Genomic DNA, 23,801 nt, shown 5'->3' on the forward strand with positions numbered 1-23,801 from the left:
TCAGCAGGGAGGCTATTCCACAGCACGGCACCCTGGCGGGAGAAATCTTCTTAGGCACAGAGATGTGGAGGAGGTCTCTTCTGCTCGATCTAAGTGATCTGCCCAGAACTCGTTTGTGGAAACGTGAACAGAATTAACTCGGAGCAAGGCTTCTCATGATTTTAGACATGATACAACCTGCTTTAAACAGAGTACGATGGTAAACCAGCAGCCAGTGCAAGGCACAAAGAACGGGGGTGATGTGATCCCTCAAAGGGACGCCCATAAGTAGCCTTGCTGCAGCATTCTGTATGAGTTGAAGCCTCTGCACTATCTTCTTTGGCAATCCCAATTGCAAAATTTGTTTTCTTTTGCTTTTTTCCCCCTCTGTTTTCACCTGGTGATCTGGCCAGTAACACACCTCCTGTATTAGTGAGATGCAACTCTTCAGGAATGAGCACAGAAGGCAAAGCAGCATTATCATTCAGGGGGGTGTTAAATGTATTAGCAAATTTAGGTACACTAACACATTGAAGCCAAACTTCAGCTCACACTTTACAAACAGTTGTTAAAGGAAACAGTATTTTTTTTTCCTTTTGGGATAATGGTTTTGCATGAATAAATAGAAGCTTATCATTTTAACCACCCTGCCAGTGTTAAATGTGTGTGTTTCAACCATGTCCAGGGGTCTCAAACTGGCGGCCCTCCAGCTGTTGCGGAACTACAAGTCCCATCGTGCCTCTGCCTATGGGAGTTATGCTTGTAACTGTCAGCCTTGCAATGCCTCATGGGAATTGAGAGCTTGAGCTTGTGAAAAACAACAGACTTAGTGGCTGGATCACCAGATGAAAATAGAAAAAAAAAAAAAGGAAACAATGCAGCCATCACATCTAAGAATTGGTAAGCTGCAATATAATAAATGATTGCTTTTGGGTTTATATTACTGCTTTAAACTTCATTGTTCTTTTTTGACAGTAATTTTTAAATGGAAGTGATATCAAACAAAATGCCATGCAAATAATAAAAAAAAAAAAAACACAGAACAATTATAATTATTAGCATTCTTTTTGTCATCAATAGATCTATTTCAGTGTTGTCTCTCTTTAAAAAAAAAAAAAACAATGTCATGATACTGATGCATATTACAAAGCACACACTGCCAGCTACTGGTACTTTTAGGTATTGCAGAAGGTATTAGGTATTGCAGAAAATACTCTACAAGAGTAGATACTTAACCATTAGCTAGTAACAGGCAGTCGGTATGTATTTGTATGCAGACATTTTTATAAGAATGATATATTATTATAAGAATTATAATTATATATAAGATGAAAAATTTGCCATGAAACATTATATGAGTCATTTAAATGCTTTCCTTTCTGGCCGCTGTCACGGTTTGCCATTTGTACTACCAGCCAGAATACTTCTCGGTCTTCTTTGCTCCAGTTCTCTGCCCATCATACAATTCTCGGATACAAAGGATCAGTTCTTCGGCATTCTCTCCGGTCAGAGCAGACACTGCAATGATTTTGCCGCTCACCTCCTGTCGCAGGCTGGCTAGCGTCTTCCCGGATTCGGGGAGGTCTATTTTATTGGCCACGATGATGTGAGGTCGCTGGGTGAGGTTCTCGTCAAACTGGCTCAGCTCGTACTGCAGGGAGCGCATCTGGGTCCAGGGCTCAGGGTGGGCCAGGTCCAACACATAGAGGAGAATACGGCACCTCTCAATGTGCCGAAGGAAAGAAAGGCCCAAACCCCGGTTCTGGTGAGCTCCTTCTATGATGCCGGGGACGTCCGCCACTGAGAGGCCAACAAGAGAGAAGGGGTTACCGTTTATTTTATTTATTTATTTCAGGTACTTATATAGCGCCGTCAATTTACGCAGCGCTTTACATATACATTGTACATTCACATCAGTCCCTACCCTCAAGGAGCTTACAATCTAAGGTCCCTAACTCACATTTATACATACTAGGGACAATTTAGACAGGATCCAATTAACCTACCAGCATGTCTTTGGAGTGTGGGAGGAAACCGGAGTACCCGGAGGAAACCCACGCAGGCACAGGGAGAACATGCAAACTCCAGGCAGATATTGTCGTGGCTGGGATTTGAACCAGCGACCCTTCTTACTGCTAGGCGAAAGTGCTACCCACTACACCACTGTGCCGCCCCTTTATTTTATTGTAATCAGTTCTAGTACGTTGGCACTTCCTCTGTATTGCTTTACAGTGAACATGGAAGCATTCACATCAATTCCTGCCCCCCGAAGGAGCTCACAATCTACTCTCCCTACCATAGTCATACCCACACAGTACAACTAATTTCATTGCAAACCAAGTAACCTGATTGCATGATTCTGATTTGTAGGACACCAATACATTCAAACACAAACAGAACGTGCAACTTCAAAATATACATTTTCCATAATGAGAATCAAACCAAGGATACAGAATTGTGAAGGAAGAGCTCTAACCACTAAGCTGCCAGGTAAAAATCTCCTTCTATTTATAGTCTCTATATGGGGTGTAGGCAACTTCACGTGGTGAAACTACAACCCCCATTATGTCTCTGCCTCTGGAAATCATGACCAGGGTTGTCAGAGCCTTGCAAAGCCTTGTGGGATTTGTAGTTCCACAACAGTAGGAGTTGCCTACCCCTGCCATAGAGCATGGTGGCTTATGCTTCATGCACACTGTATCCTATTGATGCCTTTTTTTCCTAAAGGAGTTGATCAGCAGCAAAAAACAAAGTATAAAGCTGCCTTTTTTGCCTGTGCGTTCACGTGTCTTGTGTTTATACATTCTATTGGCCAGAATTCTGCCCATTAGAATACATTATCGCAGGAACACACCTAGAACTAATGCGCGTTAAGGCACTTTTGGGCATTTTTTAAAGCTCAAAAGCTCTTTTGTTGATGTTTTTTTTTTTTTTCTGCCTCTAAACCCTTATGTGTGCATGAACGCATAGGTTAACATGGAGGGGCAATTTGAGGCAGAAAATAAAAAAGTTTAAATGCCTTTAAAAACGGCGTTTCTTGAGCTCAAGTGTGCATATATCCATATAAAATATATCCGAAATGTTCTTACTATGGTTATCTTATGAGTAAGCTAGAGCCGGTAGATTAACTTCTGCTCAAATGCGGTGGTCGTCACGCATAAATCGCAGAATATACTGTAAAGCGTTGCCAGCTGTAGCCTGTAGTGCTGATCGAGCGGAGAAAATCCAACAGGGCGTTTGTACAGAGGTCAATCGGTAGATCGACTTTCGTACAGCCTCCCTGCCCATACATGGATTGAAATTAGGCCAGCTCAGGAGGGACTAGGAGGGCTTTTTGAGATAAGACAGGAAGTCTGCCATGGACACAGGACGGCTCTGAATTTGTGACAAGATCAACAATTGCATTTAATATGACAAAATGCTTCCAATGTATGTTAAGCAGACCAAAAGGGAGGAAATAAGAGAAGCTCACTGTCAGGATCTACATACACTTTAACAAAAATAGTCCTTCAGCACCACCACATGGCTGCAACTAGTAAATGGCTTTTTTTTTGTACTGTGAAAGTCGTATGAGCACTTGCAAATTATACTTTAAATATATATAACATTATATTATATTTAAAATGATTTTATTATTTAACATTATATTATATTTATACTTTAAATATATGTAACAGTAACTATATATATATATATATGATTACTTTTATCCTTTATCCTTTTTGTATATTCACATTTAGAGGGTATGGGCTTAATTTTACATATGCTATAAAGTTAGCTGCATTAGAAAGTATTTAGTCTTAGCACTTCACTATACAGTGGGGAAAAATATTATTTGATCCCCTGCAGATTTTGTAAGTTTGCCCACTTACAAAGAAATGAAGGGTCTATACTTCTTATCATAGGTGTATTTTAAATGATAGAGAAAGAATATTGACTAAAATTCCAGAAAAAACACATAATACAAATGTTATAAATTGAGTTGCAGTTCAGTGAGTAAAATAAGTATTTGATCTCCAAGCAAAACATGACTTAGTACTTGGTGGAGAAACCCTTGTTGGCCAGCACAGAGGTAAGGTGTTTCTTGTAGTTGGTGACCAGGTTTGCACACATCTCAGGAGGGATTTTGGTCCACTCTTCTTTACAGATCTTCTCTAAATCCTTGTTTCCTAGGTTTCTTGGGGGTCACTTGGCAACTTGAAGTTTGAGCTCCCTCCAAAATTTTTCTATAGGATTAAGGTCTGGAGACTGGCTAGGCCACTCCATGATCTTAATGTGCGTCTTCTTGAGCCACTCCCTTGTTACCTTGGCGGTATATTATGAGTCATTGCCATGCTGAAAGACCCATCCATGACCCATCTTCAGTGTTCTGGCTGAGGGAATAAGGTTCTCACCAAAGACTTTACAATACATGGCCCCATACATTGGCCCCTCAATGTGGCAAAGTCTGTCTCTACCTATAGAAGAGAAACAGAACCAAAGCATCATGTTTCCACCTCTGTGCTTGACTGTAGGGATGGTGTTCTTAGGGTCATAGTCGACATTTTTCTTCCTTCAAACACGGCGAGTCGAGTGAACGCAAAGAGCTCAATTTTGGTCTCATATGACCACAGCACTTTCTCCCAATCCTTCTCTGAATCATTTAGTGTTCATTGACATGACTGTACATGTGCCTTCTTGAGAAGGGGGACTCCCCGTGTTTGGAGGTAGATAACTGCTGACTATGACCCTAAGAACACCATCTCTACAGTCAGCACGGAGCTGGAAACATTATGCTTTGGGGCTGTTTCTCTGCTAAATGTACAAGCTGACTTTGCCGCATTGAGGGGCCAATAAACGAGGCCATGTATTGTAGAATCTTGGATGAGAACCTTCTTCCCTCAGCCAGAACACTGAAGATGGGTCATGGATGGGTCTTCCAGCATGACAATTACCCAAAACATACCGCCAAGGCAACAAACGAGTTGGTCATAAAGAAACACATTAAGGTCATGGAGTGGCCTAGGCAGTCTCCAGACCTTAATCCTATAGAAAATTTATGGAGGAAGCTGAAACTTCTGGTTTTTTGTTAACACTATGGGGTTGATTTCCTAAAACTGGAGGGTGCAAGATCTGGTGCAACTCTGCATAGAAACCAATCAGCTTTAAGGTTTTATTGTCAAAGCTTAATTGAACAAGGCAAAGTTAGAAGCTGATTGGCTACCATGCACAGCTGCACCAGATTTTGCACATAATCCCCTATGGCATCCATTCATAGCCATTATGTACTATTGGGATAGCTGTGATTGGCCACAGCGAACACATGGTACAGTGTGCTGTGATTGGCCCTGTCTGCACCATGGGTTCACTGTTACCAATCACAGAGATCACAATACTAAACAATGAATGGCTGTGAATGAAAGCCATTCATGGTGTACAACGGTCATGTGATTGTTGTGATTGGTCACAGCAATCACATGTGGTCACAGCAATCACATGATACTGGGACCAGCCCGGCACACCAATCTGTCATCTGCTGTGTCTGGTGGACTGGGATCGAGCCGCAGCAAGGCTGCCAAGTGACTGCGAGGGAGTCATATGATGTCCTCCCGGACCTAGGGAGCTCCTGCCCAGCTGTCATATTACTATAGGCTGTGCAGGAAGTGGTTAATACCTAAATGAACTTTAAGTTTAAATCCGCTAAATACATTCTAGGTGTATCAAAACAAAAAGGTGAGCAATGTCTTACAGCTCATTTCATTTCGAACGCAGCCACATCTACAGAACAGGACCCTTGTTACCTGTGTGGAAGCAGAGGTTTCTCTTTAGAGGTCTGATATACATTATGCCGAGTCATACCTTGAGCTCTGCAATCATTTAAGTTCATGCTCCTTGCTGATTGGAGAGATGAGGGCATGTTGGACCTCTGCAGCATTGTGGCAGGGGACAGGCTTTACTAATTAGGCTGTAGCTGCTTTCAAAATAAACAAAACTATAAGAAAGTTCAATCGGGTTTTAAGGCTTCATTCACAGAGACATACCAGCTGACGCTTTATCCCTACCTTGACAGGGAAGGAGAAAAGTAGCTTATATCTTATCAATAGACCAGGACCTCTACTAAACGCATGCCACCGTATTTATTCTGCATTCTCTAAATGCTGAAGCAAGCAGCATATGGAGAGGCTGCAGCCAAGATCGTCAAAGCATAACAAAATATTTTTTCATGGAAGGTACGCTTAAACTCCGACATGTCATTTTATTCCTGGAAGTCAAACATTTCTTTCTGAGACAAGCCTGGACTTACCTGCAATCTGTTCATAGTCTTGGTAACGGATGACGCCGACATGGGGGTTGAGGGTGGTAAAAGGGTATGCAGCCACAGCTGGTCGGGCATTGGAAAGAAGACGTAACAGAGAAGACTTTCCAGCATTAGGAAAACCAACCTAGAAGAGAAAAGTGTGCTTGTTTGAAGAGGCCTTTATTGGGACTTTTAATTACAGGAATACATTTATAATAAAGGTGACAGGAGAGCTGCAGTCTGCCCATAAGTGGTGATTTTCAGGCAGGATGTAAAACTTATTCTCGGGCGGTATTTAGTTGTCAGGGTAGAATGCTGTGACAGGTAGTATTTTTATAATACAAGGTTTTCAGATTCATGAGATACAGAGAATGCAGAGAGAGAAGGGATTAAAAAAAAATAAAAATGAGCAGAAACAGACTTTAACCTAAGAGTACAACAGTACCATGCCAGCATGTGCCATGGTCTTCAGCTCCAGCTGAAGTGACTTCTCTTCTCCGAGTTCTCCGGGTATTGTAGTTACTGGGGCTCGGTTCTCATTGCTGAGGAAGAACCGGTTTCCTTTTCCACCAATCCCACCGTGAACAGCTACAAACTCCTCGCCTGGGGTGGAGAGATCCGCAAGGACCACACCATCTTCCTTCACCAGCGTTCCGATGGGAACCTAAAAATGTACAGAAAAGTTTCATCTTGTCTAATTGTCTGCTAATTTCTATTTAAAGAGTACCTGCAGTCAAATTCAATAAAGTTGGGGGAAAATGGATTGAATCCAGGGAAACTGCACAATCTGACATGTAAATAGGAGGGACTGACACATGTTTAGAGTGGTAACAGCGGGATCTTGATGGGGAGTGGACGGAGCACACAGCACAAAAGTTCATGAGGGAGTTATGCCCTCGGTGTTTTGTTGAACTATATGATCAGTGTGTCTCTTACTCATAGGAGCACATGATTTAACGAATGTATTCTGTTTGGACCTATTTTTAAAAAAAAAAAGAAAAAAAGAGAAGCTAAATGTATAATTGAAATAAGCCATAGAGACGAATGATCTTCATTGTTTATGCAAATGCTATATAGTTTGATACACTCCAGGCTGTATCCTGTTTTTTATTGCATTTTCTGACATGTATGTACATTTGGCAAATAAAAAACCTTTAAAAAAAAAAAAAGGAGTAACTGCAGTCTGTTCACATAATTTGTAATAAAAAAAATCTTTGCCATTCTAAAGCTTCCCTCCAACCACTTTGCATATTATTTTATATATACTGTGATTCTGCACTTGCCAAATATGCTGCAGAAATCTCCCCCTACAAAGTCTGGCTGCAATTATTTTAACTGTGGGCAGCTGAAGCTGCTGCCTGTTCAGTTCCTGGATTTACACAGAGGCACACCTCCAGCTCTGCAGCTCTCATTGGCTCTCCACCTTCCTGGCAAACTCTCACAAGATTTAGAGAGAGATCTGTGCATGATTTCATAAGCCTAGGCTTTTTTACCAGACAAGAAACAGGAAGTGGGCTGTATAAGGTATATACTGGCAGAAAAAAAATGTTTTGCTATCCAAAATTAAAACAACAAGGGCAGAAAATTTAATAGATAGAAAGTTGAAAAAATGACTGAAGGATCCGCTTTAAAGAAGAACTTCTGTCTAGACAGTCTTCAGTGGCAAGCAGCAAACCCCCTGTATCAGGAGCCTTGATGGGTGGAATATGCTGACCTCCGACTCCCAGACTATGTACTAATTCTAGCCTAACAGCTAACTGTCAAAATGGGGTGTGGAAAGTCCAAAATAATTTTTTTTTCAGCAGACCTATATAATTAAAAACATCCAGCAAATTTCAGGGGATCATCAGAGCTTAGTGAGTGTCGCAGGATGTGTATTCTGTGCAACAGAGCTGGAATAGTCTTTGGGGAATACATTTAGGTATATTCTCCAGTGGCTGGTTATGTAGCCTACATGGATAACATTGCTTTGCTGCTTTTGCCAGAAGTCTGCACAGGACTTATAGTGAAATTACAGGCATGCCCTGCTTCATGAATAGACATTTTTGATATTCTAGATCTCTTGCACACCTAAAAGGGATTTCAGGGTTGCAGAGAATCCCTAAAAAAGATCAGGTAGTGATATTGCAAGCAGATCCTCCCACACATTTTAATAAAAATAGAGCTGACAAATCAAACATCAGTATCTTCTGAACAATAATGGTAAAATTTTACAATAAAGCTAATTTCACACTGCAACCTCGTTGACAGTAAAGCACTGCTTGTTTAGCGGTGCTTTACCGCCTTTTTAGAGGTGCTTTTCGGCCGCTAGTGGGGCACTTTTCATTCCCGCTAGCGGCCGAAGAAGGGGTTAAAAGTGCCAGTGTTGCGGCGCTTCAGAAGCACTGCCTATTCATTCCAATGGGCAGGGGCGGTTTAGAAGCGCTGTATACGCCGCTCCCAAACCGCCTCAAAGATGCTGCAGGGCTTTTTTCGGGCTTTCACACTGGGGTGGCATGGGAGGCAGCTTTCAGGCACTTTACAGGTGCTATTTTTAGCGATAAAATGCCTGAAAACTGCTTCCGGTGTGAAAGGGGTCTTAAGCCTGCTGAAAACCTTCTAATCTATAGTACATAGCTTCCAGGAAATGTATTATTTTGTTATTGCCATAACAGTTATTACAAGATGCACCATTATACTTTTTTTGCAGAAAATGCTGCTAAATTCTCCCTCGTCAGGCAGTCACATGACCAAATGCCAAGGCACTGGTCATGTTATCTCAGCTGATGGGGAGGGTCGGAGTAAAGATATAGCCACTGACTGGCCATCTCTGCCTGAATGTAATTTCCCTAAACCTTTTCTTTTGAGCTAGTAGGTCCAGTGATCTAGTACTTGAGATAGTAGGTCCAGTGATCTAGTAGTTGAGATAATAGGTCCAGTGATCTAGTAGAGATAGTAGGTCCAGTGATCTAGTAGAGATAGTAGGTCCAGTGATCTAGTAGAGATAGTAGGTCCAGTGATCTAGTAGAGATAGTAGGTCCAGTGATCTAGTAGTTGAGATAATAGGTCCAGTGATCTAGTAGAGATAGTAGGTCCAGCGATCTAGTAGAGATAGTATGTCCAGTGATCTAGTAGTTGAGATAGTAGGTACAGTGATCTAGTAGAGATAGTAGGTCCAGTGATGTAGTAGTTGAGATAGTAGGTCCAGTGATCTAGTAGTTGAGATAGTAGGTCCAGTGATCTAGTAGTTGAGATAGTAGGTCTAGGGGACTAATAATGTCTATTTCTTCTTACACCAGCAATATTACCCTGATGAGCTGAAAAACTGCATCAGGCTACTGGGCACCTACCTTAATAAAGACATCTTCTCCACCTTTTCCGTAGCAGTTCTTGCTGCGCCCTGGCCGTCCATCAATACCCCGGTATTGAGGAACAATGGAGGCCAAAGACTTCACACAGGGATCCACTGGGAAGTAAACATAATCCAGAGACATTATAGAGACAATCCTTAAAACTATTTCACAGGTTAATAAATCACAATTTTTCCCATATATGCCAATATTTAAAACAAAGTATACTAAAAATGAAGAAAACACATCACTTGTCAATGACTCCCCAGGGGATGAAGACCTAAAAGACTCAGGGGGGATTTAGTAAAGCTGGAGCATACAAAAGGTGAAGCGGCTGTGCATGACAACCATCAGCTTCATTTTTCAGCTTGTTCAAGTGAAACTAAACCCATAGATTTAACAGTTCATAAAAACAGTTACATTGCCAGCATGCCGGGAATGCTAACTGTCACTTTGGCTGTGCTCTCAACCGAACTGTCAAACCATGAAATGGCTGCTGTCAGAACTGATCACATGTGCAGCACCATGACAGCTGCAGATCAAACAGAGGCCAAGATGGCAGCTTCCTTGGCTGAAAAGGATAGGAGGGTTTAGTTCCACTTTAAGCTTTTTAAAATGAAAGACAGAAGCTGATTGGCAGCCATGCACAACCGCTCCACATTTTATGTTCTAGTTTTGATCAATTCCCCTCATAGTGTACTATGCTGTGATTAAAAGGGGGACTATATTGCTTTTGGGTCAATTGAATTATACTTTATTTTTTACCCTTATAAATTTTATTTAGGAAGCAGAAAGCTAAAAATCAATAAGCTATATTTCATATTTTTAAAAAAATTTTTAAAATGTAATTTTTTTTATTCTGACCATAATCAATATAGAAAGAAAGAAGAATATATCAAACTACTATATATTTACTTTCAAAATGTATTGCCATTTTGTAAACAAGAGCAGGTTAGAAGGCACCTAAAGCACTGTGCACCAATGCAACAGATTGTGGTTGTCCTCTATCTTAGACAGAGGGTTTAAAAGTATAACTAATGCCGTGTACACACGGGCGGACTTTTCGGCAACAAAGGTCCGACAGTCTTTCGACAGACTTCCGACAGACTTTCGAACGAACGGACTTGTGCACACACGATCACACCAAAGTCTGACGGATTCGTATGCGATGACGTACGACCAGACCAAAATAAGGAAGTTGATAGCCAGTAGCCAATAGCTGCCCTACCGTCGGTTTTCGTCCGTTGGACTAGCAAACAGACGAGCGGATTTTTCGACCGGACTCGAGTCCATCGGAAAGATTTGAAACATGTTCCAAATCTAAAGTCCGTCTGATTTTCGACCGAAAAAGTCCGCTGCAGGTCCGATGAAGCCCACACACGGTCGGATTGTCCGACGGATTCGACCCGTCAGACCAGTCCGGTCGAAAAGTCCGCCCGTGTATACACGGCATAAGGGCAAAACATTTGGACTGTTTGGAGACAGCAATGAGGTGTTAGAACCACTGCCAGGCTTTTTTTTTTTTTTGGCGCCTGTGCCCCTGTTAGAAGGATTTACTCTCTCTAATTGTCCTTATCAATGCCACAAGGAATGAAAGTGAGGGTACATCCAAAATTTTTAGTTGCCACCAGAACAGGAATAGAAGAGAAATCTTACAATGGAGGCACCTGTTCTCATGACAGCATCCAAACACTAGAAAGCAAATGAAATGTACAATGTCCAGCCCTCGAGGCGAATGTTCCAGCAGTGGAGGATCTTAGATCTTTGACATCTTGCAGCTAGGCAAGACTTTGCAGCCCCCTGAGGACTAGGGAAGCCTAAAGAAAACACTGGAGATACAAAAAACAGGGCGCATAAGCCTTGCCCATTACCTCAAAAAAACTCTTTTATTGAAGAAATAAAACAATTATGCACTCACAAACAGCACATGATATAAAGCTCATCAATATCCACAGTGACCCGCCCACTCTGGTCAACTTCGCCAAACCCCAGCATAGGGAAGACACTTCCAATGGGTGATGCGTTTTGAGGGTAGGAACCCTCTTCTTGCTTGGCTCTGAACAGGGTTCCTAACTTCGAAACGCGTCAGCCACTGGAAGTGTCTTCCCTACACTAGGATTGGCACAGTGGACCAGAATGTAAGGGTCACTGTGGATATTGATAAGCTTTATACCATGTGCTGTTTGTGATAGATAATTGTTTTATTTCTTCAATAAAAAGGTTTTTTACAGTAATGCACAAGGCTGGTGCTCCCGCTTCTGTTTTTCCACCAGAAAGCAAATCACCTTTAATTATCACGTGTCCTCCATTTCCACCATCCCCTCCATCTGGTCCTCCAAATTCCTTCCGAGGCTCACTGTGAAAACAGCAGGCTCCGTCTCCACCAGCTCCTCCCACTACTTTAACTCTACGGTGATCAACAAAGTAACGAGTCTAAAAATAATAAAAACAAAATGGACAGGAAAAAAATATAGACTTCTTTTATTTTTAGGCCAATTGTGTATTTTCAGTAGTTGCAATTTATGGCCCATTTTCTACTCCAGGAAAGTTAGGAGTTTCACTGGGGGTACCCTGTCAATTTATAGGTGCAATGTGAAAATATACTGCGTCTTCTGCAAGAAATGTGTAATTTGACATAGAGCCCTTTCACACTGGGGCGGTTTGCAGGCGTTATTGGGCTAACAATAGCGCCTGCAAACCGACCCGAAAGTGCCACTGCTTTCATTCCAGTGTGAAAGCTCCGAGGGCTTTCACACTGGAGCGATGCGCTGGCAGGACGGTAAAAAAAGTCCTGCCAGCAGCATCTTCAGAGCGGTGAAGGAGCGGAGGATATACTGCTCCTTCACCGCTCCTGCCCATTGAAATCAATGGGACGGCGCGGCTATACCGCCGGCAAAGTGCCTCTGCAGAGGTGCTTTGCGGTGGTATTTAACCCTTTCTCGGCCGCTAGCGGGGCGTTAAACCGCCCCGCTAGCAGCCGCATACCGACGGTTTTACCGCCGACGCCGCCCCCGCCCCAGTGTGAAAGGGCTCTTACACTGAACTGGGCTGCATAAAAATGACAGTTGGAATCCCAGAATAATGGTATGCCACCCCTTGAGATCCCAGAATAATGGTATGCCACCCCTTGAGATCCCAGAATAATGGTATGCCACCCCTTGAGATCCCAGAATAATGGTATGCTGTCCTTCGAGATACCAAAATAATGGTATGCTGCCCCTTGCAATGACAGCATAATGGTGAGCTGCCCCTTGCAATGCCAGAATACTGGTTTGTGGTTTCTTGGGATTCCAGAATAATGGTATGCTCTTCCTTGAGATCCCAGATTAGTGGTATGCTGTCCCTTGGGTTGCCAAAATAATAGTATACTATCCTTGGGATTCCAAAATAATCGTATGATGTCCCTTGAAATCCCAAAATAATGGTTGGGATGCCAGAATAATGGTATGCTTCCCCCTTACAATGCCAGAATACAGGTATGTGGTCTCTTGGGATCCCAGAATAAAGGTATGCTGTCCTTTGGGATGCCAGAATATTGGAATGCTGTCCCTTGGGATCCCAAAATAATGGTACACTGTCCCTTGGGATCCCAAAATAATGGTACACTGTCCCTTGGGATCCCAAAATAATGGTACACTGTCCCTTGGGATCCCAAAATAATGGTACACTGTCCCTTGGGATCCCAAAATAATGGTATGCTGTCTCTTGAAATCCCAAAATAATGGTATGCTGTCCCTTGGGATCCCAAAATAATGGCACACTGTCCCTTGGGATCCCAAAATAATGTTAAGCTGTCTCTTGGGATCCCAAAATAATGGTATGCTGTCCCTTGCAATGGAAATATACTGGTATGCAGTCTCTTGGGATGCCAGAACAATGGTATGCTGTCCCTTGGGATACAAGAAGAATGGTATAGTGTCCCCTGGGATCCTATGGGATGCCAGAATAATGGTATCCTGTCCCTTGGGATCCTGAAATAATGGTATGCTGTCACTGGAGATACATAAAAATTGTAAGCTGTCCCTTGGAATCCCAGGAAAAATTGTATATTGTCCATTGGGATCCTGAAATAATGGTATGCTGCCCCTTGAAATCCCAAAACACTGATATGCAGCTGCTAAGGATCCCATAATACTAGTATGTGGCCCCTTGGAATCCCAGAATAACGATATGCTGTCTATTGGTTTCTTAGAGCAATAACACACTGATACTTGGAGTTTAGAGAACAATGACACCTTTTAGGAAGGACTACCTCTATTTTTATGTCAGTGTTTAGTGTGATTATATAGAGAAATAAGAGAAAGAAGGTAATTCTCTGGAGCTCCTTACCAGCTTCTTCTCACTTATGTCTCGCTTCCTCTTGGTGTAGGTTTCTTTCTTGGAATATAGTGGGATGTCAGTGGACAGGGGGCGGTGATGCGACACAAGCTGGGCCGGCAGTGAGGATGGAAAATGAATACCTTGGCAAATGACAGCTTGACACCATCGAACCCGGTCGGACAAGGCACGAAGACGAGACAATAGCTGCACCGCCAACATCCCTACCTGTAAAAAGAAAAAAAAAATCACGCTGATAGCGGGGTTTCAATAGAATTCAAGTAGTGCTGAAGATTACTAGTTGCTGCTAGTTTAAAGCCGTCCCCTTCAATCTAGCACAGTTGTACAGCCTCCCCTCCTGTACTGAAATGGCGCACTCTGATTTCACTGCACACTGTGAGCTTCCTCTAGCAAGGTAATGAGCCTGCCTCATTTCTTAGCTGGAGGACATCCAGCCCTTTCCTCCCCAGCCTGACTGTCCTTTTCATTCATCGGATTTCAGTTGATTCGAACATAGAGGCTCAGCATTATATGTGGGTGTAACCTAGGGTGGTCTGTTGTTTTTAAGACGTTCCTCCCACCAGCCATTACCTGCTTTCTGTGACCCCTAAAAGACCCTTCATATCTCATCAAAGATAACCTGTCATAAAGAGGTTATGTCACATGGGGGACGTTTTGCCCCCTATGTGATATAAATTACGTTTTAGTAAAAAAAAAAAAAAAAAAAAAAAAAAAAAAGTGTTAAAAATAAGGTTACAAGAATTCTAGGGCCAAGGTTCATAGCTCCGGAAGGTTTACCCCCCCTTCATGACCAGCCCATTTTTTGCGATACGGCACTGCGTTACTTTAACTGACAATTGCGCGGTTGTGCGACGCTGCACCCAAATAATTAGATTGATGTCCTTTTTTTCCCCCCACAAATAGCGCTTTCATTTGGTGGTATTTGATCACCTCTGCGGTTTTTATTTTTTGCACTATAAACAAAAAAAGAGCAACAATTTTGAAAAAAAACAATATGTTTTACTTTCTGCTATAATACATATCCAATAAAAAAATGTGAAAAATTCTAATTTCTTCATCAATTTAGGCCAATATGTATTCTGCTACAGATTTTTGGTAACAAAATCCCAATAAGCGTATATTGATTGGTTTGCACAAAAGTTATATCGTCTACAAGCTACGGGATATATTTTTGGAACTGTTATTTATTTATTTATTTTTTACTAGTAATGGCGGCCATCAGCGACTTATAGCAGGACTGCAATATTGCGGCGGATAAATCGGACACCTAACTGACAGTTTTTGGGGACCAGTGACACCAATACAGTGATCAGTGCTAAAAAATATACACTGTCACTGTACTAATGACACTGGTTGGGAAGGGGTTAACATCAGGGGCGATCAAAGGGTTAGATGTGTTCCTAGGGGGTGCTTCCTAACTGTGTGGGGGGTGCTTGTACTATGGGAAGACAGAGATCTGTATATCTGCTTAGCAGGAACACAAGATCACTGCCTTCCCTTGTCACAGAACGGTGATCTGCCTTGTTTATATGGTTCTGCCTGTGCCTCGAACAATCGTCTGGGACATCGAGTCCACCGGACCTGCTGATTAGGTCCTGCTGTGCCCAATCACAGCGGGAGCGGGTTGCCGGTGGCATATGTGCGTGTCCCAGACCTGGAAGTGCAGAACCACATACCTGTACGTGATTATACACAGAGCGACCGCCCTGCTGCAGTACATGTGTGTGGGGTGGTCCATAACAGGTTAAAGCTGGGTTCACACTTGTGCGATGTCAGCCATCGCATTTGATTCGAGCCGCATTGCTGTGCAGATCACATGCGATGTCTGTGCGATACGAACTCAGCCACCTTTTTTTGGTCCGCACTGGAATTGGATTGCATGGGTGTTAACACCTATGCGATCCGTTTCCTGCACCATTTGACAGTTTGCACTGCGGGCGGATGCGCCACAGGATCACTTTTATAGACAGCAGGAGAGGTGACCCCCCCACCCCCCGCTGCTTTCTGGTCGCTTCCCAGCTTACCAAAGCCATCGGTAAAGAGGGAAACAATCTGATCCCCTGGAGCGATAGGCAGGAAGTCGAGTGGGGGGCAAGATGGCCCCCCACTCGACTCTATGCCCTTGGAGGACCGTAGTGACGTCCGGCATCACATCTGCCTAACGGCCTTAAAGGGTCAAATGTTTATTTATTTTTAGTACAGTGGAACCTTGGATTATGAACATAATCCGTTCCAGGAGAATGCTTGTAATCCAAAGCACTCGCATATCAAAGCGAGTTTCCCCATAGAAGTCAATGGAAACTAAGCTAATTCGTTCCACATTGACTTCTATTGCATGCATTACCGCATGTGGCCAGAGGTTGGGGGGGGCACTCGGGAAAGGCTCAGAAACACTCGGGGAACTGAGTGTTTCCAAACAGCTCCGAGTGTCACTGGCTCCCGCGCACCTCTGGCCAGATGCGGTGCGTTGTTTTTAAACCTTTCTGGAATGCGCAGCCAATATTTATATATATAAAATAAATGATACACTATACAATTGCCCTCACCAATAGTGTGATCAAATAGCAGCGCTAAAAACCTAAAACAAATTATTAAAAAAATTTTTTAAGGCGATTGCTCAATGTGATACCTAAAAATAGCAATATGTGCCCACAATAAATGAACCAAAAAGTGTTTCTAATAAACATCCATCGTGCAGTCCATTTGTGTAATAATCTAAAATTAGAAAGTTCACTATATAAAGTCCAAAAGATAAGTGATAACGTAGTGAAATAATGGTGACAATATCAAAAGTATGATCTTCAGTGATGATATCTTCCACCACACCGCTGTGAATGTGACTTCCACTCCCCTTCAGCGAGCAAACTCACCAGCTTTTTTTGCCTTACACTCTCGTGTTCGGCTTGCAGGCTTTTCCCACACAGTAGGGGCAAAGTGATAACCTCCAATCAATTTCCGTATAGTTAACCGCAGTATATAAGCAAATGCTCTCTCCACATGAAAGAAAGGAAAAGCGAACCAATAGTGCAGTAACGCAACACACTTTAATAAAAATAACACTCTCCTTCACCATAAAACTCACATTTTCCAATTTTCAATTACGCAAATAAGCACAGCAAACATGGTCATCACCAACAGTACTTCAGACGGTAACCTGGACGTATGGTGGTCACGGCGGACCCAGGTGATTTGGTGAATGCAGACACTCTCACCCGTTCCCTGGAGCATCCCGACATGTTTCGTCACACTGAATCCCATGAATAAGTCCGGTGAGAGCAGAACTGTGGGAAATGCTTTGTATCTACAGGTTATTGAGGGTAGTTGGAGTAAGATAGGGGCGTGGCTATACGGCAATTGAGGAAGCTTGACGTAGGACGCTGTGACAGGCGGCGCCATACGAGTGAGCGGGGAAGTGGCTACGGGAAGCTCCAGGGAACGGGTGAGAGTGTCTGCATTCACCAAATCACCTGGGTCCGCCGTGACCACCATACGTCCAGGTTACCGTCTGAAGTACTGTTGGTGATGACCATGTTTGCTGTGCTTATTTGCGTTATTGAAAATTGGAAAATGTGAGTTTTATGGTGAAGGAGAGTGTTATTTTTATTAAAGTGTGTTGCGTTACTGCACTATTGGTTCGCTTTTCCTTTCTTTCATGTGGAGAGAGCATTTGCTTATATACTGCGGTTAACTATACGGAAATTGATTGGAGGTTATCACTTTGCCCCTACTGTGTGGGAAAAGCCTGCAAGCCGAACACGAGAGTGTAAGGCAAAAAAAGCTGGTGAGTTTGCTCGCTGAAGGGGAGTGGAAGTCACATTCACAGCGGTGTGGTGGAAGATATCATCACTGAAGATCATACTTTTGATATTGTCACCATTATTTCACTACGTTATCACTTATCTTTTGGACTTTATATAGTGAACTTTCTAATTTTAGATTATTACACAAATGGACTGCACGATGGATGTTTATTAGAAACACTTTTTGGTTCATTTATTGTGGGCACATATTGCTATTTTTAGGTATCACATTGAGCAATCACCTTAAAAAAATGTTTTTAATAATTTGTTTTAGGTTTTTAGCGCTGCTATTTGATCACACTATTGGTGAGGGCAATTGTATAGTGTATCATTTATTTTATATCACATGAGTTTGTAATTTTAAGCAGCTGCTTAGAGTGAGGGGCTTATCCCATAAGCGCAGTGTTTGGCACACAGAAAGGGGCGGATCATCTGTGTACCTCATCAGCAAAATATTTATATATACCAATAAATCTTTGTTAAAGCTCACACCCACCCCTGAAGAAGGAGGCTAAAACAACTCCGAAACGCGTCGGGTGCAAGCGTATTGGTATCAATAGCTATAAATATGTGTAATCGCATTCCTTTTTTATCTATGTCATTTGTTTGATGTCCTTATGAGAGCTTTTTGTAATTAATAAATTGTTGTCTACTTAACATACTTTCCTACACATTCTTTCATATGTGCCTTTAAAGTCCACTAGGGGAATTATCTCTGTTTAAATCCTGAATCTAGGATGTGGCACAATTTGCAGATAATTAGCCGACCAAACCCATGTCTGCAGAGACTTTAATCCTGTTCGTTTTGCGAGACAACACTCGCAAACCAGGTCAGAATTTTTAAAAAAATAATTGCGTATTGTGAAATGCTTGTTAACCGCATTTCCACTGTAAATGTAAAATGACATTTTTTTTTGCTTGTAAAACAAAATTGATGTCCTTTTTTTCCCACAAATAGAGCTTTCTTTTGGTGGTATTTGATCACCTCTGCGGTTTTTATTTTTTGCGCTATAAACAAACAAAGAGCGACAAATTTGAAAAAAAAAAATTTTTTTTTTTTTACTTTTTGCTATAATACATATCCAAAAAAAAAAAAAAAAAGATAAAAAAAAAAACAAAAAAAACACATTTATTCATCAGTTTAGGCCAATATATATTCTACAAATTTTTGGTAAAAAATACAATAGGCGTATATTGATTGGTTTGCGCAAAAGTTATCGCATCTACAAACTACGGATAGATTTAGGGACTTTTATTTATTTTTTTTAATTGTTTTTACTAGTAATGGCGGCGATCTGTGATTTTTAGCGAGACTGCGACATTGCGGCGGACAAATCTGGCCCCAAATGACACTTTTTGGGGACCAGCGACATTATTACAGTGCTATAAAAATGCACTGATCAATGTAAAAATGAAACTGGCAGAGAAGGGGTTAACACTAGGGAACGATCAAGGGGTTAACTGTGATCCCTAGTGTGTTCTAACTGTAGGGGGGGGATGGGCTGCCAGGGACATGACAGAGATCACTGTTCCTGTTGACTGGGAACTAAGGATGAGCTCAGGCGTGTCTTCGCAGCCACACGTGCAGAGCCCGCCAGGAAGTTGTCACTGCACAGCGCTAATCACAAGCAGTAAGAAATTTTCCCAATCCGTGGCTGCAGAGATCGGGTAATGTCTCACTGCCTGTGATTAGCGCTGTGCAGTGACGACTTCCTGGCGGGCTCTGCACGTGCGGTTGCGAACACGCCTGAGCTCATCCTTACTGGGAACAGAAGATCCCTGTCATGTCTCCTGTCAGAACGGGGATCCGCTTGTTTACACTGGCAGATCCCCGTTCTGCCTCTGTACTAAGTAATCGCAGTCCGCCTGACCCGCGGGCACGCTCCCACAGCGTGCAGCGGCTCCTGCTTGTCCACAACTGCCATACAGAGAGCAGACCTGCCGTCGTATAATGACGGCTTCTGGTCGGCAAGTGGTTAAACCTATGATTGCCATGCAATGCACACGGTTGCGACATGGTAGTACAGCAATTAGGCCCCTTTCACACTGGGGCTGGGGCGGCGTTGGCGGTAAAGTGCCGCTATTGTTACCGGCGCTTTACCATCGGTATGCGGCCGCTAGCGGGGTGGTTTTACCCCCTGCTAGTGGCCGAGAAAGGGTTAAAAACCACCACAAAGCGCCTCTGCAGAGGCGCTTTGCCGGCGGTATAGCCGCGCTGTCCCATTTATTTCATTGGGCAGGAGCGGTATACACACTGCTCCGAAGATACTGCTAGCAGGACTTTTTTTCCCGTCCTGCTAGCGCACCGCTCCAGTATGAAAGCCCTCGGGGCTTTCACACTGGAGACACAGCAGTGGGTCGTTTGCAGGCGCTATTTTTAGCGCAATAGCGCCTGCAAACCGCCCCAGTGTGAAAGGGGCCTAAGAGGTTTAAATCCAGTGTGAGAAGCGACACTGTGCCCGGTGATCTTTGACTTCTCCCATATTGTTCAGTCAGATCTCCACCTCTTTAAGGTTGCCTACCCCTGTTGTAAGGGAAACCGGCAGTGAAGGTTTGCGGCTTCACAGCCGATTCCCTACTGCGCATGCGCTTTCTGAATGGCCCGGCGGCGGGGAAAGAGGGGCCGAACTTCTGATGGACCTCGCTGCGGCAAGGTTCGACGGAAGTGGGGACGGGTACCTGTCAAAACAGGTACTCGCCCCCCCCCCCAAAAAGTGCTAAATGTGGCACCGGAGGGGGGGGGGGGGGTGATAAGTGGACCTTCCACTTTTGGGTGGAACTCCGCTATAAGTGGTTATTTTGGAATTTACAAATGCAGCAATTTAGAAATCAAATGAAAGGTTTAGTGCTGGGAAACACTTTTTGAAAGATAAATAGTGCATTTTATATACAACTATATAGATCAGACCAAAATGAGGAGGGCAGAGGGACTTTGTTCTGAATGAGGGGCAGTCCCTCCAAATCAGGGACAGTTGGGAGCTATGGGCTATGCTGTCCTGTCTGTGGTACCAACTAACAATCCCAGCCAGACCACCATGAAAGGAAAGAACCTCAATCTCCAGTCTGTCACCGTGTATACAAACTAACACACACCAGCCATTCCCCACAGCTCACCTTCCAGCAGTTCTCATGCTCTACATTTCCTCCTTCACACAGCATGCAATGAGTGTCCTCACTGCTGGAGCCATCTTGCCGGAGCCGAGCACGTGTAAGTCTATGGCGTTCGGTCTCCGGGAAAATGGCCGCCGACGTGCATCCCAAGCGTTGCCTTTTTGGAGACATAAACTCCAAGCGTTGCACAGGCTTGTGACGTCCCACGTGGGAGCTATCTAGGCTGCCGTAGTGCAGATATCGGCTTGGAGGTGTGTTAGGAAGTGCCTCTAAAAACCAGCGCTATCCCTTGCTTTGAAAAACAAGCCTGTCCCTTGCTCTAAAAGAAAAAAAAAATATGAATATTCTGCCCAAGAAAAGCTGGCACGTGCGCAACAAGGACAACGTTGCGCGAGTGCGGAAGGATGAAGCGGAGGCCGCGGAGGAGGAGCGCAAGCGCAGGAAGAGAGCGGAGCTCGCGGAACAAGAGGCCAGGACAGACTTCCTGCGTAAGAAGGCCAGGCAGTCGTTGGCGGGTCCCTCGTGTAGCGACGCGGTCGTGGCGAGCGGAGAGCCGGCTCACGTCAACTTCTTCCAGGATGTGGAGGAAGGCGGCAAAGGGACCAACCGAGGAAACAAGGAGTACGAAGAGGAGAAACAAAAAGAAAAGGAGCGGCAAGAGAAAGCCCTGGGCATCCTGACCTACCTGGGGCAAAGCGCGTCAGAGGCCCAAACCCGCCCCCCCTGGTACCAGGAGGCCCCGACCCGATCCAAAGATGGCGAGGACTCAACCAAGGACGAGAAGCTGAAAGGGAAGCTCGACCCGCTGTGCGAAATGGAGAAATACCTCCACAGAAAGACCGGGGAGAAAAAGAAATGCTCCGAGAAAAAACACAAAAAACACAAAAGGACGAAAGAGGAGGAGAAGGCGGCAAAACCGTCCATGGAGCAGCTGCGGCAGGAACGCCTGAAGAGGGAAGCGGCGGAGAAGGCGCGCGCCGAAGCGTTGTTGTCCGGGAAGAAAATCCCTTCCGCTCCAGAGGAGGAAATGGACGACCGAAAGAGGCGGTACAACTCGCAGTTCAATCCACAGGCCGTCCGGAAACCCAAAGTACGAGAGGAGCCCTGGAGACCCTCGGGATTAAAGAGATAGCGGACCGATTGTGATACGCGTGTATATTTCTCCCGTCTATACATCGCAGACTAAAAGACTTTGCTTATGGAAAAATAAAGATGTTTTGGCCGGGAAAACTTGTCTTGCTCCGCTCTGTAGAAAAACGGCACTGATTGGCTGCTTCCGTAAATGAAAGCGGAACTAAACCCTCCTGTTGTTTTCTGCCAAGGAGGCTGCCATCTTAGCCTCTGTTTGATCTGCAGGTCACCATGGTGCAGCACATGTGATTGTTTATGACACCAGACATTTGATGGTTAACTGTTTTTGGTTGAGAGCACAGCCAATGGGGTTGATTTACTACAACTGGTGCACTCAGAATCTGGTGCAGCTGTGCATGGTAGCCAATCGGCTTCTAACTTCAGCTTGTTCAATTAAGCTTTGCCAATAAAACCTGGAAGCTGATTGGTTTCTATGCAGAGCTGCCCCAGATTTAGCGCTCTCCAATTTTAGTAAATAACCTCCAATGTGACAGCTACATTCTAGGAATGTTTTTTGAAACCATGGGTTTAGTTTAGGTGATTTAAATCATAGTTTTTAATGGGCAACTGCCATTTTTGTCCCGCAGTGCCTCCTCCTCTGACCTGCTGTTGACTGACCGACAGTCCCATTCACTTTAATGGGACGGCCGGTGATGCGGCGGTGATACAACAAGGTGAGGGACGTGGCGGCAGCAGGTGAGTGGATGCCCGCTAACAGGCACTGCCATGATGGATCTGAAATGACAGGTGCTCTTTAAATGTAAGGACTTATTCTTGCTGGTAGTTAGAATCTTTAGTATTTTCAAACAAAAGGTTTCCTATTTAGAATAATAAGCTGTCAGATTAGTAAAACAGCGATATCAGAACCGATTCAATCATACAGTTTGTAGTGTACATAGATTTGCAAAACAATGGGATAAAGCAGGGGTCTCAAACTGGCGACCCTCCAGCTGTTGCAGAACTAAAAGTTCCATCATGCCTCTGCCTTTGGGATTTATACTTGTAACTGTCAGCCTTGCAATGCCTCATGGGAATTGTAGTTCTGCAACAGCTGGAGGGCCACCAGTTTGAGACCCCTGGGATAAAGGAATATTCCTGAACTTTGTTTTTTGTCTCATGGTTATTGTGAAATTGTGTGAATGCATCAATGCAGTGCATGTTATCTCAGCTTGCAGAGCTTGGATTCATTGAATGAGTTTACAAAAAATGTAAATATAGCAGAATATACAGCCTCATGGTACATAACTAAGCTCCATTTCATGCTGAATAATCTAATTTATTAATGGATCTTAGAAAGAAAACGATCTTTTAGATTTTTACTCCAAAAGCATTTTATTAAAATAAGTGTAATAAAAATCCAAAAAAAATCGATTTAAAGTGGAGTTCCACCTGCAATTTTTTGTTTAAAGTCAACAGCTACAAATACTGCAGCTGCTGACTTTTAAAATAAGGACACTTACCTGTCCAGGGTGCCCGTGATGTCCTCACCCGACCTGTCCCTCGGCTCTGGGAGGAGGCGCCGGCATCATCACAGCCTGTTTCCTTACTGCGCATGTGCGAGTTGTGTGCTGCGTGTTCTGACTGGTCCATGCTGTCTTCTGGGACCTGTGTGTCTCCCAGAAGACAGCGGGGGTGGGGACGGAGGAGGGGCCAGATCGCCGTGGATTATGCGGTGATCTTTCGCCGGAAGTGGGAGAAAATACCTGTATTAGACAGGTATCTGCTGCCCCTGTGAAAGGTATCAATTGTGACACTGGAGGGGGGGGAACCGTATTAGCAGAAGTTGCATTTTTGGGTGGAACTCTGCTTTAAATAAAAAAAAAAAATCAGATTTAA

General features: G+C 43.7%; 2 protein-coding genes across 2 annotated transcripts; one reads left to right on the forward strand and one right to left on the reverse strand.

Moving 5' to 3' along the window:
• Window positions 1-1,025: 1,025 nt before the first annotated feature.
• Window positions 1,026-21,008, reverse strand: MTG2 (mitochondrial ribosome associated GTPase 2). Its single transcript, XM_073607520.1, has 7 exons — window positions 20,838-21,008; window positions 13,915-14,130; window positions 11,871-12,018; window positions 9,586-9,701; window positions 6,702-6,920; window positions 6,263-6,401; window positions 1,026-1,779 (listed from the first exon to the last, which is right to left on the reverse strand). Exons 1-7 carry the CDS (start codon window positions 21,003-21,005, stop codon window positions 1,388-1,390), a joined length of 1,398 nt encoding a protein of 465 aa, XP_073463621.1. The 5' UTR covers window positions 21,006-21,008; the 3' UTR covers window positions 1,026-1,387.
• Window positions 21,003-22,064, forward strand: LENG1 (leukocyte receptor cluster member 1). The gene has a single exon (XM_073607521.1). The coding sequence runs from the start codon at window positions 21,172-21,174 to the stop codon at window positions 21,964-21,966; it is 795 nt and encodes a 264-aa protein (XP_073463622.1). The 5' UTR covers window positions 21,003-21,171; the 3' UTR covers window positions 21,967-22,064.
• The last annotated feature ends 1,737 nt before the right edge of the window (window positions 22,065-23,801 follow it).

Source organism: Aquarana catesbeiana, linkage group LG12, assembly GCF_042186555.1.
Source record: "Aquarana catesbeiana isolate 2022-GZ linkage group LG12, ASM4218655v1, whole genome shotgun sequence".
NCBI classification, from domain to species: Eukaryota; Metazoa; Chordata; class Amphibia; order Anura; family Ranidae; genus Aquarana; species Aquarana catesbeiana.

Excerpts from the sequence above, each read along its gene's own strand:
- MTG2 (XM_073607520.1), bottom strand. The coding sequence starts at position 21,005 with ATGTCTCCAAAAAGGCAACGCTTGGGATGCACGTCGGCGGCCATTTTC. Across the intron at positions 14,131-20,837 it reads AGCATGAGAACTGCTGGAAG|GTAGGGATGTTGGCGGTGCA; the intron begins GTGAGCTGTGGG and ends TTCTTTTTACAG. Across the intron at positions 1,780-6,262 it reads AGACTATGAACAGATTGCAG|TGGCGGACGTCCCCGGCATC; the intron begins GTAAGTCCAGGC and ends TTGGCCTCTCAG.
- LENG1 (XM_073607521.1), top strand. The coding sequence starts at position 21,172 with ATGAATATTCTGCCCAAGAAAAGCTGGCACGTGCGCAACAAGGACAAC.